The 12,009-nt window shown below is 47.1% G+C and overlaps 1 protein-coding gene across 1 annotated transcript; it reads left to right on the plus strand.

Moving 5' to 3' along the window:
• The first annotated feature begins 104 nt into the window (after nucleotides 1-104).
• LOC102047389 (cell surface glycoprotein CD200 receptor 1-B-like) lies at nucleotides 105-10,797 on the plus strand. Its single transcript, XM_055712798.1, has 3 exons — nucleotides 105-6,633; nucleotides 7,852-8,160; nucleotides 9,185-10,797. The coding sequence occupies exons 1-3, from the start codon at nucleotides 6,495-6,497 to the stop codon at nucleotides 9,487-9,489; spliced, it is 753 nt and encodes a 250-aa protein (XP_055568773.1). The 5' UTR covers nucleotides 105-6,494; the 3' UTR covers nucleotides 9,490-10,797.
• Nucleotides 10,798-12,009: the final 1,212 nt, after the last annotated feature.

Here is a 12,009-nt window from a genome sequence, read left to right on the forward strand (position 1 = left end):
CTGGCTCATGCCGGCCCTGGGCAGACCCGAGCCGGGCACCGGACGGCGCTTTGCTCTGGCTCATGCCGGCCCTGGGCAGACCCGAGCCGGGCACCGGACGGCGCTTTGCTCTGGCTCATGCCGGCCCTGGGCAGACCCGAGCCGGGCACCGGACGGCGCTGCGCTGCCGCGGGCGCTGCGCGGGGAGCCGCGGTGGCCGCGGAACGGGCGGAGCAGCAGCGCCCTGCGGCCGGCCCCGTCTGCTGCCCGGGTCGCTTCTCCGGGAGCGGCTCCGATGTGCGACCTCGCCCCCCCGAGGGTCCTGGGGGACGCTGCCATTGCTCCGAGACCCATCCTTCCTCTGCAGCCACCGTCCTCTGCGTAAAGCCCTGTAAACCTGGCTGGTTTCTTTATTACAGTGAAAAGATGTAAGGCCAGGAAGGACCGTTAGGAGATAACACGGTCTGTAACCGGCTTTCCTTTGAGACCAGTTGATCCCTGCTACAAGGCTCTACGGAAGGAACTTCTGGCCCCTAAGAAAAGTCCAGCCACCGACCTACATGTTTCTCATGAGCAGTTTCTTCAACTCTTTCCTACGAAGACAAGCTTCTACTGAAATGCATACGCTTCCATGGTCAGTGGAAGCAGTTACTGGTGACAGGCTAACAGTGTAAAACTAAGGGAAAAACCCCTGTATCCTACTTTATTCCTGTAAATTAAGTCCTCTTAGATTTTCGCTTCACAGCAAGGTGGAGCTCAGACGTGCGTAGCTCAGGACAACCCGCAATCGCTGGCTGCTACGTGCATGCTTAGAAAAGTGCTCCCAAATAAATCTACAGATGAGCTTTGATTCCCAGCCAGTCTGAAACTTACAGATCTGGCCTCTCCCCAGTGGTGGAAGTAACTGTAGGTAAATGTAGAGAAAAAAAAGCAGAAAAATAAACTGTTCAAGGATCACTTCAGCAACACTGCTATTTTTTTTTTTCTTTTGTGGTAATGCAGCCACCTAATTCAATTAAAATCTGTGGTGAATCTAGTAACAGAAAAAAACCCCAACACTGGCCAGAGATGATGTTCATAACGACTCCAGCAGGCAGATTTCCACATTTCTATACCAAACCATGGCACGTGAAACAGAGCAAGTGCTCTTAGGTATTTTTGCCTCAGCATCCCGTGCAGCTCACCGCCACTGGCAGCAGGCTTGCCTGCTTGAAGTGACCCTGCAGTGGTTGCCCTTAGTGCCCGTGTTCTCCAGCACAGTACCCCCAGACCAGCTGGCCAGAGGCACGAGGGAAGGCAGCAGAGAAACTGATGGGCCCGTGTAACAGCACATGTGCAGGCATGGTGATGTGAGCAGCGCTCAGTTCACAGTGCCCTAGCCACTAATTAAGTCTCCCTTTTTAATGTGACAGTACCTACATAGGCGACGGGAACAGATTAAAATGGCATAGAACTTTCTGAATGTATCTAATTTTAGCAAAAGGCTGGATAAATAAGAGCATCCAGTAGACCCACATCTCAAACCTGAAGATCAGAACAGTGCATTTCAACAGAGGGTGGTGGTTTTTTTTTTTCCTGGACCAAACTGCAGTGTAGGTTCTCTGGAAGCAGATGGTATGGAGACTGGAAATGGCAGGTTACTGTGGACAGAACTGGTAAAACATCATTGAAGCCTACTTCATATCTCCCATGAAAGACTAGTTTCTATTCTGTGTATTATTGCCAAAAATTAGGCATTCAGACTAAAATTGCCTATGGCTCATGTCTGTGGCAGCAGATGTCTCTTTTCAGTTGTGGGTTATGTAGTTCAGATGTTAGGGAATGACTACAAAAATAATTCAGTCCACATGAAAAACTCTAGCAGTCATTCCTCTGGAGTATGAAAGAGGGATCTATAACCATTGACACCGACCTTAAATCCCAAAGAACTGGTCAAAATAATCCCAAAGAAATGGTCTGAAGCATGAAGCTGGAAGGAAATAGAAACATCGGTTGTCTGTTGTGATCTGATCTTGTCTATCCCAGCATCGTGTGACAGGTCAAACTGCCATTCACCTCAGATGCCTCTTGGAGAAGCAGAGCTGTGAGACCAGCTGGAGATGGAGTTCTGGGAGAGCATGGGGGCTCCTTGTGCGTTTGGGGCAGTCAGCTCGAGTATTGTGAGCCAAAGGCAACCGGGCTTTTGAGCACCTTTTCCAAGAAGAGGAACAGAGACCAAATACTGTCACCAGGACGCATACCAGAAAGGACATGCAGGAACCTTTCTGCTTTTCTGTGACATTAAGAACACTACTAACTGTGTCCAAATCTGTGCTTTCCCCTAAAATACAGCCTATGTATTCCAACTGGAATTCCACTTCCACTTGGAAGGTGGTTTAGCAATTAAAGTTACTAGGATAGACAGTTTTAAAGGATAAATTACTTGTATAAAATACTAAACAGCTCTGCATTTTCTCTAGGCAAATTATTTTAAGGGCGAGGGGTGGGGGGGTGAGTGTCTCTCTTTCCTCAAGAAGGAATTCAAAACCAGAAACCTCTCAAGGACTGGATATTTTGAGACAGAAAAAAAATTATAAAGTAAAAATAAAATTCAAGTACTCAGTGGGAAAGTTTTTAAAAAATTCTCAAGGAAAGTAATGGAAGAGAGAGGCATTATTGTTCGTGCAGCAGCCAACACTGCTAGTCCTAGCTGAAATGTAGTTACCACTGGCTTGACAGAACTGAAATTTTCTTTATGATATTCATCTAAATTCAACTAATCTCTTCCATTTGTACCTGGTCTGACCCCTGCTGCAGCATTTGTTTTTGCACTTTGGCCTTTGAGGAGAGACAAAGAGCAGAAGACAGAACTGCTCCATCCATTTGCTCAGTTAGCCGTGGTCACTAGCACAGTGATACACAAGAGGAGGAAATTCTGCATCTTAAGGCCACTAAATCCATTAGAAACCCCATGAGTTTGGGCTGAAAAAATAGAAGGGCCAATAACATGGACTGGTGAGGACATTGAAAAGGGAGAACCTCCCATGACCGGTGCAGGTGGGATGGAGAATCGTATAACCATTACATCAAGAAATGATTTGGGGAAAACATTTCATTTCCTTAATGCCGGTTTCTATGGCTGTGACCAGGACCATGGTAGCAGCAGGTAATTCTCAAAATAAAGGAATTGGTAAAGAAAGAAGACAGTGACATGTGTTTCCTCCCCATACTTGCTGTAACTCATATCATACAGTGATTTTATTGCAGAGACATTCAGACTATCAGACAAAGCTATGTGAGGACACTTCTGTACTCCACATCTTTAACCAGGTTTATCAGCAGAGCTCCTGCCTTCATATGATCCGTATCTGTGCTAAAACAGTGCAGTGGCATGGGGAAAAAAGGGTTCAAACAATAGAATTCCTACTACAAATTTCCAAGCAAAGTACCAGCTTATGCAAGAACCTAGTGTTGCATGGCTGAGATCCCACAACCTACCGCTGGTTTGTTTATGATAATCATCTAGAAATGTAATCTTACTGCCTCATCAGCTTGAGATTGCCCTTTTTAGCATACTGAAATTGTTGTGGACGTAGCATCCACAGGCTGCCATGTGATGCAATTCAGGGTTACTGACGGCTCACATAGCCCCACCGTTCTGAGTTTTATGTTGTAAGAGCTGGTGGGGATGGTCTTGTTCTGTCCTTTGCAGATCTATGGCGTGTTTGCTCAGATTACAACATTCTCTAATGATCTGGCCCAAAAACATTTCTGATGCAAGCAAAGTGTTTATTTGATAATTTATAAATCCAGTAATAGCTTCAGCAAATGCCTGCCTTTTCATTCCCAAAAGGAAATGTCCTACTTCAGGAATTACAAATGCTCCATTAGAAGTTAACCCAAACTTACCACATCAATACTAGAAAGCAACAATGAAGATCCTGGAAAGTGAACTGTTCTGGGGTTTTTGTTCATAAAAAAAAAACAACACCAAAAACAACTTTTCAAGGTGAGTGCTGTTGCTTGCTTTGGCCAGGAGATGAGAGGAAAGCGCAGCTAGAGCCTGTGCTCCCACAAAAGCCCTCACAGATGGACTGCACAGCAGCAGCAGCATGAAGCCAGCGTTTGCAAAACTGTGCTCTCTCCAGGGGATGAGCCGCTAATAACCATGGAGCAACCACATAGCAGCATGTTCTGAAAGACCCAGGAGGGTGGTTGGATGTGGTACATCAGCAACTGGGGGAGAGGCGGGGGAGGCTGAGTCCTTCTCCTAAGGGGATGATGTACGGGTAGAGCCCTTTGCCAGGCCTTTGCTCTTGCAGAATGGCTCAAAAAACCCAAGGTAGCAAGTGAGAAACGACAAAAAGGAAACAGGTTATCAGGCCAGTCATTCATGGTACTCTATGACCTCAACTAAAACAGGCTCTCAAACACAGAAGTCTTCTGAGCTGAGGAGGAAACTAACACTGAACGACACTTACAACCAGCTCCAGGGCTGTGCTGGAGGTGGATGGAGAACACCCAGGTCCAGCAGATCAGTTCCCTGGATCTGCTGCCTGGGGCACAACAGTGGTGCTCTTGCCACAATACTGCCATGCTGTCTGGCTCCAGCCTGAGTGTCAGACCAAGGGTCTGGGCTTCCAAAAATCAAACCAACCCCATCAATCCTCCCTCTGCCAATTTGCCCATATAAAACCTTTCCACTCTTCATAGTCATGCAGTAAGTTGCTGTGCTGTGGCCAGACTGTAATCTGAAGACTCAAAACCCAAAAGGCTAATTAAAAAAATACAAACATGATTTTTTCAGCCATCAGCTTTGTTATCAGAGAGCAAGCAGAATCTTTAGCAAAAAAACCAAACCCCAAACCCCAAAGTATTAGACCTTACCCCAAAGATAATTGGGCTAGGCTGCACCATGTACTGTAGGGAATTCTCCCTTTCATTTCATCAGTTTTCCTGTCTTCGTTTCTAAAATGACCCTAGATTCTTCCAGGTGCCTGGGTGCATTGCTCCCAATTAAATCCCAAGTGATTAGGACCCTGAAAGCTTCTGATTTTCATGACTTGGACCATTATTTCTTGCTACCTCCGCCAATTAGTGCTGAGCTACACCACCCACATCTGTGGCTGAAACTATGGTATGTCTTGCACTGCAGGGATCTAAATGTGATCTTTGCATCTACCTCTAAACATGAGAAATGGTTTCTGCACTTAACCACCAATCCGCACAGCACTGGAGCAGAACCTGCATTGACCAAGATGCTGATAGCTGCCTAAAATTGTCTGACAAAGTGACTTTCGGAAAGTGTAACTGCAGCAACCACAGCCAGCAGAGATGAAGATTTCATTGTATTGCTGTTGTTGGCTTTTCTGAATATAAGAACTGTAAACACAGGTTACCTAACTTTCTCTTTGACCTTACCTAGATTTTCTTTTGAGTCATTAATGGGTGCTGTGCCTCTTCTCAGTTAAATGGCACCCGCTGTTCGGCTGGGGGAAGAGACGCGGTTGCCTGCTGGCCAGTGATCCCCTCCATTCTTGGATGTCTTGCATCTCTCTGACCACAGAACTGAAGCCCTTCCAGGCACATTTCAGCACAGCAATGGAAATGCATAAATCTGCTCTAACTTACGGAGGCAGAGTTCTCTTCTTGGAACAAGCAGATAGTCACCAACTCATTTCAGCTTGGTGGCTTCAAACTTTGGGGAAGCTAACATTTTTCTGATAAAATTAAGTTCAGTGCATTCATTTCCAGGGAGGTTCATCTTATATCTAGGGAAGCTGTCTCTGCTGGTATAAGACAACAGTCTTAATCACACGGGAAGATCGACAGTAGTAGCTTGGGGAAAGCTCAAGGACCTTGTAAAAACTAAGGGACTTTTTTGGCTCTAAACAAAATCCTGCAGCTGACCACTGGAATGACCTTCAGTGTTCACATGTGTATGTATGGGGGCAATATAATACCAAACAGTTTGAAAACCAAACAAAACAGTGGTGCAAAAAAAGTAACTTCAGTCTATCTGTAGATTTACTATCACCAGAGAAACAGAGCTCTTATATAAATTTACCATGCACCTATCTGCCCTCCCTCCCTGCAGGGGAGAAGCAATCACCAGTGACTTTTAGAGAAAAGGTCATAGCCTGTTAGGTATGTGGGCAAGAATAAACTGGGGAGGAAGAGGGATTTGTTTTAAGAGATTTCTTGGAGTATGTTGAGCATCCTTTGAGTGGTAGGCTAAGAATATCCTTCCCCCAATTCCCAGTGATCAAATTCTCGCTGTGAAATCAGAGCCAGGCATGAAAAATCACACTGCTTAGACTTTGTGCAAGTTCTGCAATAGAGTTTGTCTTCTCACGGTAACACAAGACAGAAGGCCAGTGGTCAGAAAGCAAATACCAAACCATTTCCTCTCTGTTCACCGAAGCACAAGAAGCTCTATAGTAGGAAGATGAGCCACATCTTTGTTTCCGCGCTGCGGGGCTGTCAGGAGCGCAGGAAGAGCAGTGACTCTGGCTGCTGAGGATCGCTGGCAGGGGATGATGGGGAGCTCACAGCAAGTGGGATGGTGCAAGAAACCCACATTGCTCACAAACACAAGAGCTCCTTTGAAAGTTGTCGGGGAGAACGTGTACACCATTGCTCTGCTCACCATCGCTGTGGTCACAGGAGCTACAGGTACTTCTGATGGTACCGGTGAGGGCAGAGGAGGAAAAGGCAATGTGTCAGAGTGATGTTTACTGAGTTCTTCTTTGGGAACGAAAAAATCTCGGGCAAGGGATCTTTACAAATTTCTTAAGGGACTTTTTGATGGAAAACCAGTAACCTGCAAATCAAAACATTTCTAGCTGCAACTAGATCTTTTTCACTTGTCAGCCAATAAAATGCTGAACTGGGGCTTTTCATTGATTTGATGAAAACCGGTAATGATTTTCTTGGAGAATGGTATTTTTCATGATAATTAACACATTTACTAAAGACATGTTTGATAGGAGGTTTTCTGATCAGTCTGAGCACCTTATCAAGCTTTACTTTTAGGTATCAGTGAGTTGTCCTGGCAAATGAAGTATACTGGGATTTTACAACACTAGATTCAGATGAAAATTTTAGTAAGACTTAATGGGAAGGTTCTTTGCCCCTTGCAAATTCAGTTAAATACACAGAAAAGCTAATTAAAAAAATGTGGGATCTGAAGATGCAGCTTTAATAATCCTTCTTCTCCCTACTCTACATTAATCATGCAAATTCTTGCTTGTTTTTCTTGTTTGTTTTTGTTAGGACAGGTGAGGCAGGTCACAAGGCAGTGACCTTGAGTCTATCGGGGATCTCTGCATCTAACAGCAAACACAAATGTGTTTTCTTTCCAGTTACATGTTATGCTCTTCTATTTCATCTGTCACCACTGTAATCAGGGAATTTGGTTCATAGAAGCTTTGGAGTGGCAGGGCAGAAATTGCCACCTGTGCTTGACCTGATTAAGAGGGCTGCTTATATCCAGCACAAAAGTGGGGTGAATATCTTCAAACGTGCGTTTTTCTGCTGTACTGGGCAGTGTGGCTGAGGGAAAAGCAACCTGAGAGATCTCCCTGTACAGATGGGCTCTGCGGCTCATTCAGACACTGCCTCCCAGCCAGGTTATTTATCCACTGTCCTAGGGAAGGGAGCTTACAAAGGGAGGCAGTGAAAACAAGGACCAATGTACGTGGACACAGCCATGAGTTTGGAGACCTGCTGCAGCCTAAGAAAAGAGATGCAGCTTTGGGGTGGCACGGACAGGGCCTCACGCTGGTGTGTGACCACGCACACCTTTCTCTGTGAGGCACAGAGCAGAACTCCAAGGCTATGGGTGATGTGCCTGGCACATTCTCACATGTCCTTCTCCTTTCTCTCCTGCAGGGAACCTCGAAGTGTCAGCAATGGTAGGTAGCACCTCTGTGCTCACCTGCACTCCCAGGCCAAATACAACTTTTATAATATGGAAAATGAACCCCAAAGTTGGAGGCCCCTGCACCTTGGGATACAGGGCTGATCACCACAAGATAGACAGAACAAACTGCAGTGACAGCATAAACTGGAGATCCAGACCAGATTGGGATCCTGACCTTGAGATACGGCAAGTGGGAATAGCCCATGAGGGAAACTACACCTGCGAAGTAGTAGCAACAGAAGGGAATTTCCATGAGATGTACCACCTGACCGTGCTGGGTAAGGGGCTCCTTCCTCATTTTACAGTTCTGCAAAGGACCCTGTCTGTGCCTGGACATACAAAGCTCCTCTCTCCATGCACCGGGGGAAGTGTGCAGTAGGAAAAGGACCTTTCTTGCTGGGAGAAAGTGTCATGCATTTCATTGGTAGTAGCTGTGTGTCTCCCTTCTTACTTCCCAAACCTCTTCTCCCTTCTGCTACCCCCTTTTCCACTGTCTAGTTAGAAGCAAGAGGTGTGAAGCAATTTCCAGTATACTAAAAGAGGACCCTGCACATGCATCCACTTATCCCATAGACTAATTTAAGAGAACTAAAGCAGCTGACAGTAACACTTCCAAGTGCTGAGATACTCTGTCAAATATAGGATCACAGGATGGTCAGGGCTGGAAGGGAACTCTAGAGATCATCTAGACCAACTCCCTCTAAAGCAGGTTCTCCTAGAGCAGGCTGCACAGAATCAGGTCCAGGTGGGTTTTGAATGTCTTGAGCAGGAGACCCCACAGCCTCTCTGGGCAGCCGGTTCTGTGCTCTGTCACCGTCAAGGTAAAGAAGTTTTTCCTCATATTCAGATGGAACCTCCTGTGTTTCAGTTTGTGCCCGCTGCCCCTTTCTTTCTTCTGTTGCATTCTTTCTCCTGGGTTGTTCTTACTCAGACCATAGGAGGGGACCCATTTCCTCTCATGCTGGCATTCAGATACATCTTAAACCACGTGTACTATGGCTGCTTAGCACAAAAGTCTACTTCAGCCCCGCATTTGGGATAAGCCCCCCTGCAATGTCCAAGAAAACCTCCTCTAATGGCACATGGCTGCGGTGACTCACCTGAATGGGGGAGAGTTGTCCAAAAGGGAAAAAGGAGGCACGATCTTGGTCTCTTGTGACTTTGGCCCATGTCGCTGTAACGGGGTGGCGCCTCCAACCTTCTTCTGCTCTTTGCACTGTACATTTTAGGTAGAGAACAAGAACATCATATCCCAACTGCAGCAAACTAACTCCATGCATCTCCCCCCCCGACACTTTGCAGTCCCCCCCAGGCTGACCGTGCGCTGTGATGATGACGATGGGAGGCCGGTGTGCGAGGCAGGGGCAGGGAGGCCGGCTGCTCAGATCTGGTGGGTCCCAGAGAGCAACTCCCCCCCCAGGGAAGAAGCCCATGACAATGGGACAGTGACTGTTCTCAGCAAGTTCGCAGCATATAGCACCAACGTGACTAATGCAACCTGCTTCATGTCCCACCCAGTGTGGAACCAGAGCGTGGACGTAGGCTGTCCTCCCCCAGGTAAGCTTCTCTTTGTTCGTTTATGTTTAAAACCCTGGTTCATGCACTAATGAAAACATCAGTGGCACTGGCAGGATTGCAGCAGGAACTCTGCAGCTGAGCTGAAATTTCCAGTGAGAAATTTGTTGGGAGGGGGAAGGATAAATAGCAGTGCTGTCAGAACTGCAAAGTCCTTTGTGAAATTCTAGGAAAGATGGATGTAGCGGTCTCCCCTTCCACCGACAGGGCTGAATGGAAAGGCAGGATTATTCAGAAGTTCATGACACACAGAGATGTAAATGGTATGGTCACCCAGATCTATGCATTGTAACCCAGCGGTACCATTACATCTTGCTCATTGTTGGGTTACACGTAGGTTGTGACAGGGAGACTGAAAACCAGCTTTCAGCTTCCAAGTACTGGCTGGTAGGTGAACACTTTAGGTGGTGAAGTGGAAGGCATTGCTGGGAAGTTGTGTGCAACAATATGTACTTCACCGAAGTACTCGGTTGGAAGAGAATCAGAGCTGAAATTTGCTGGGATGCACATGCAAGGCCTGCGGCTGGGTTATGGGAAGTGGTGACGTGGAGGACCTAGTTAGTGCCCCTACAGCAAAAGACTAGGGTCCTCCATCGAGTGCATGGGAGGGCGTTATTTATTCCCAGTTCTGCCTGGCACTGTGTTCCAGCTGCCTTAGGTCACCCTCTGAAGTACAGCACAAAGAGAGCATTGCCTACATGATACCATCCTGACAGGGGCACGGGGTAAGCGAACCGTCTGAGATGTACCTCAAAGAACAACTGTTTCTCTTTAGTCTTTGTAAAGGCTACATGGTTTCTTTGCTGTGTCACCAGCCTTGCTAGTCTCCTGGGCCTCCTCCTCCTGCTCGCTGTTCTTCACCTCTATGGCTTCTGTGATAGAAGGTATGTATGGTGCATGATACACACAATCCCCTTTGGCCAGCCCTGGGGAAGTTTGGCAGGGCTTCTGGCACTAATTCGTGTCATGTACAGTCACCTTAGTCTGTCACAAACACGCCAGTTCAGCACATGTCCGTGGAGGTTTGTCTGAGGTCTGTAACACCGCAGCTGGGGCAGCGGGGAAGGGAGTCCATAGCTGAGCGTTAGGGACCTTCTCCCTGCTGCCATAATGGTTCCTTTTTATTTCCACCCAATTGAGGGATCTGAACAAAGATTTACCAAGCTATGAAGATTAAAGAAGCAGCAAGATATTTTTCTGAGCTTGGAACCAGACTTTTGGTCCATTTTGTCCTGCTTAAAGGAAGCCAGGGAAGGCAGGTCCAGTGCAGAAATGCAGCAAGTATTGCAGGACAGCAGAACAGGACTGCTGTTGTAACTGCTCAGGAGCTTTGGCAGCAGTCTGGCAGTGTGGCCCATCATCGGAGCTAGCCTCTCTGTCACAAAGTGCCACTGCTGCCCAAAACGACAGCGCAAACACCGCAGAGGCAGAACTAACTACTGTGTCCAAGTTGCCCGTGCTCCATGCTTTGCCAGATCACCAAACCTGATCTGGCTTTGGTGCCCAATAACTCCACAGAAGACACCACCTCTCCTGTCCTGAGTGACCACCATAAAAGATGGAACCCAAACAGACTGAGTGAACTCACTGAACATTTTGTGGACACTTCACAGGGGGGTGGTCAACAAACTAAGAGAATGATATCTATGAGTATATATCAAAGTATGGGAAGAGGGGTGGTAGTTAATGAGGATGTATTGGATAGTGTGTGGCCTAAGCAGGACGTAAACAGTAGGCAATAAGGGGTGGAGAATGTGCTGGTTTTGGCTGGGGTAGAGTCAATTTTCTTCACAGCAGCCAGCATGGGGCTGTGTTTTGGATCTGTGCTGACAACAGCGTTGATAACAGGGATGTTTGCATTGCTGCAGAGCCGTGCTTGCCCAGAGCTGAGGCCTCTTCTGCTTCCCACCCACCCCAGCAGCGAGCAGGCTGGGGGGGCACTAGAAGCTGGGAGGGGACACGGCTGGGACAGCTGACCCCAACTGCCCAAAGGGATCTCCCACACCATACGAGGCTCAGCATATAAAGCTGGGGGGAGAAGAAGGAAGGGGAAGACGTTCATAGTTACGGCATTTGTCTTCCCAAGTAACCGTTATGTGTGATGGAGCCCTGCTTTCCTGGAGATGGCTGAGCACCTGCCTGCCGATGGGAAGCAGTGAGTGAATTCCTCGTTTTGCTTTGTTGCGTGCCTAACTTTTGCTTTACCTATTAAACTGTCTTTATCTCAACCCATGAGTTTTCTCACTTTTACTCTTCTGAGTCTCTCCCCCATCCCACTGGGGGGAACCAAGTGAGCAAGGAGCTAGGAGATGGGCTTACTTGCTGGCCAGGGTTAAAACATGTCAGCAGGAAAAGATTGCTTGCCTTTCTATGGGAGTTTTTTGTTTGTTTATTGGTGGGGGTTTTATGCATATACCAGTTTTACTACAGACTCACTTTTCTGTCACTTGGTGAGCCTGCCCCAAAGGATTACATAAAACCCCTTTCACATCCTGTTCATTTGCAGAATGATCTCAGAGAGACTGCTCCAGTATTACCAGCTGTGTCTCTTC

This window comes from Falco cherrug, chromosome 5 (genome assembly GCF_023634085.1).
Source record: "Falco cherrug isolate bFalChe1 chromosome 5, bFalChe1.pri, whole genome shotgun sequence".
Lineage (NCBI taxonomy): Eukaryota > Metazoa > Chordata > Aves > Falconiformes > Falconidae > Falco > Falco cherrug.

Bases quoted from the DNA above. Each gene is read 5' to 3' on its own strand.
- LOC102047389 (XM_055712798.1), top strand. From the start codon at position 6,495: ATGATGGGGAGCTCACAGCAAGTGGGATGGTGCAAGAAACCCACATTG. The intron at 6,634-7,851 runs GTACTTCTGATG...TCTCTCCTGCAG, and splicing joins TGTGGTCACAGGAGCTACAG to GGAACCTCGAAGTGTCAGCA. The intron at 8,161-9,184 runs GTAAGGGGCTCC...GACACTTTGCAG, and splicing joins GTACCACCTGACCGTGCTGG to TCCCCCCCAGGCTGACCGTG.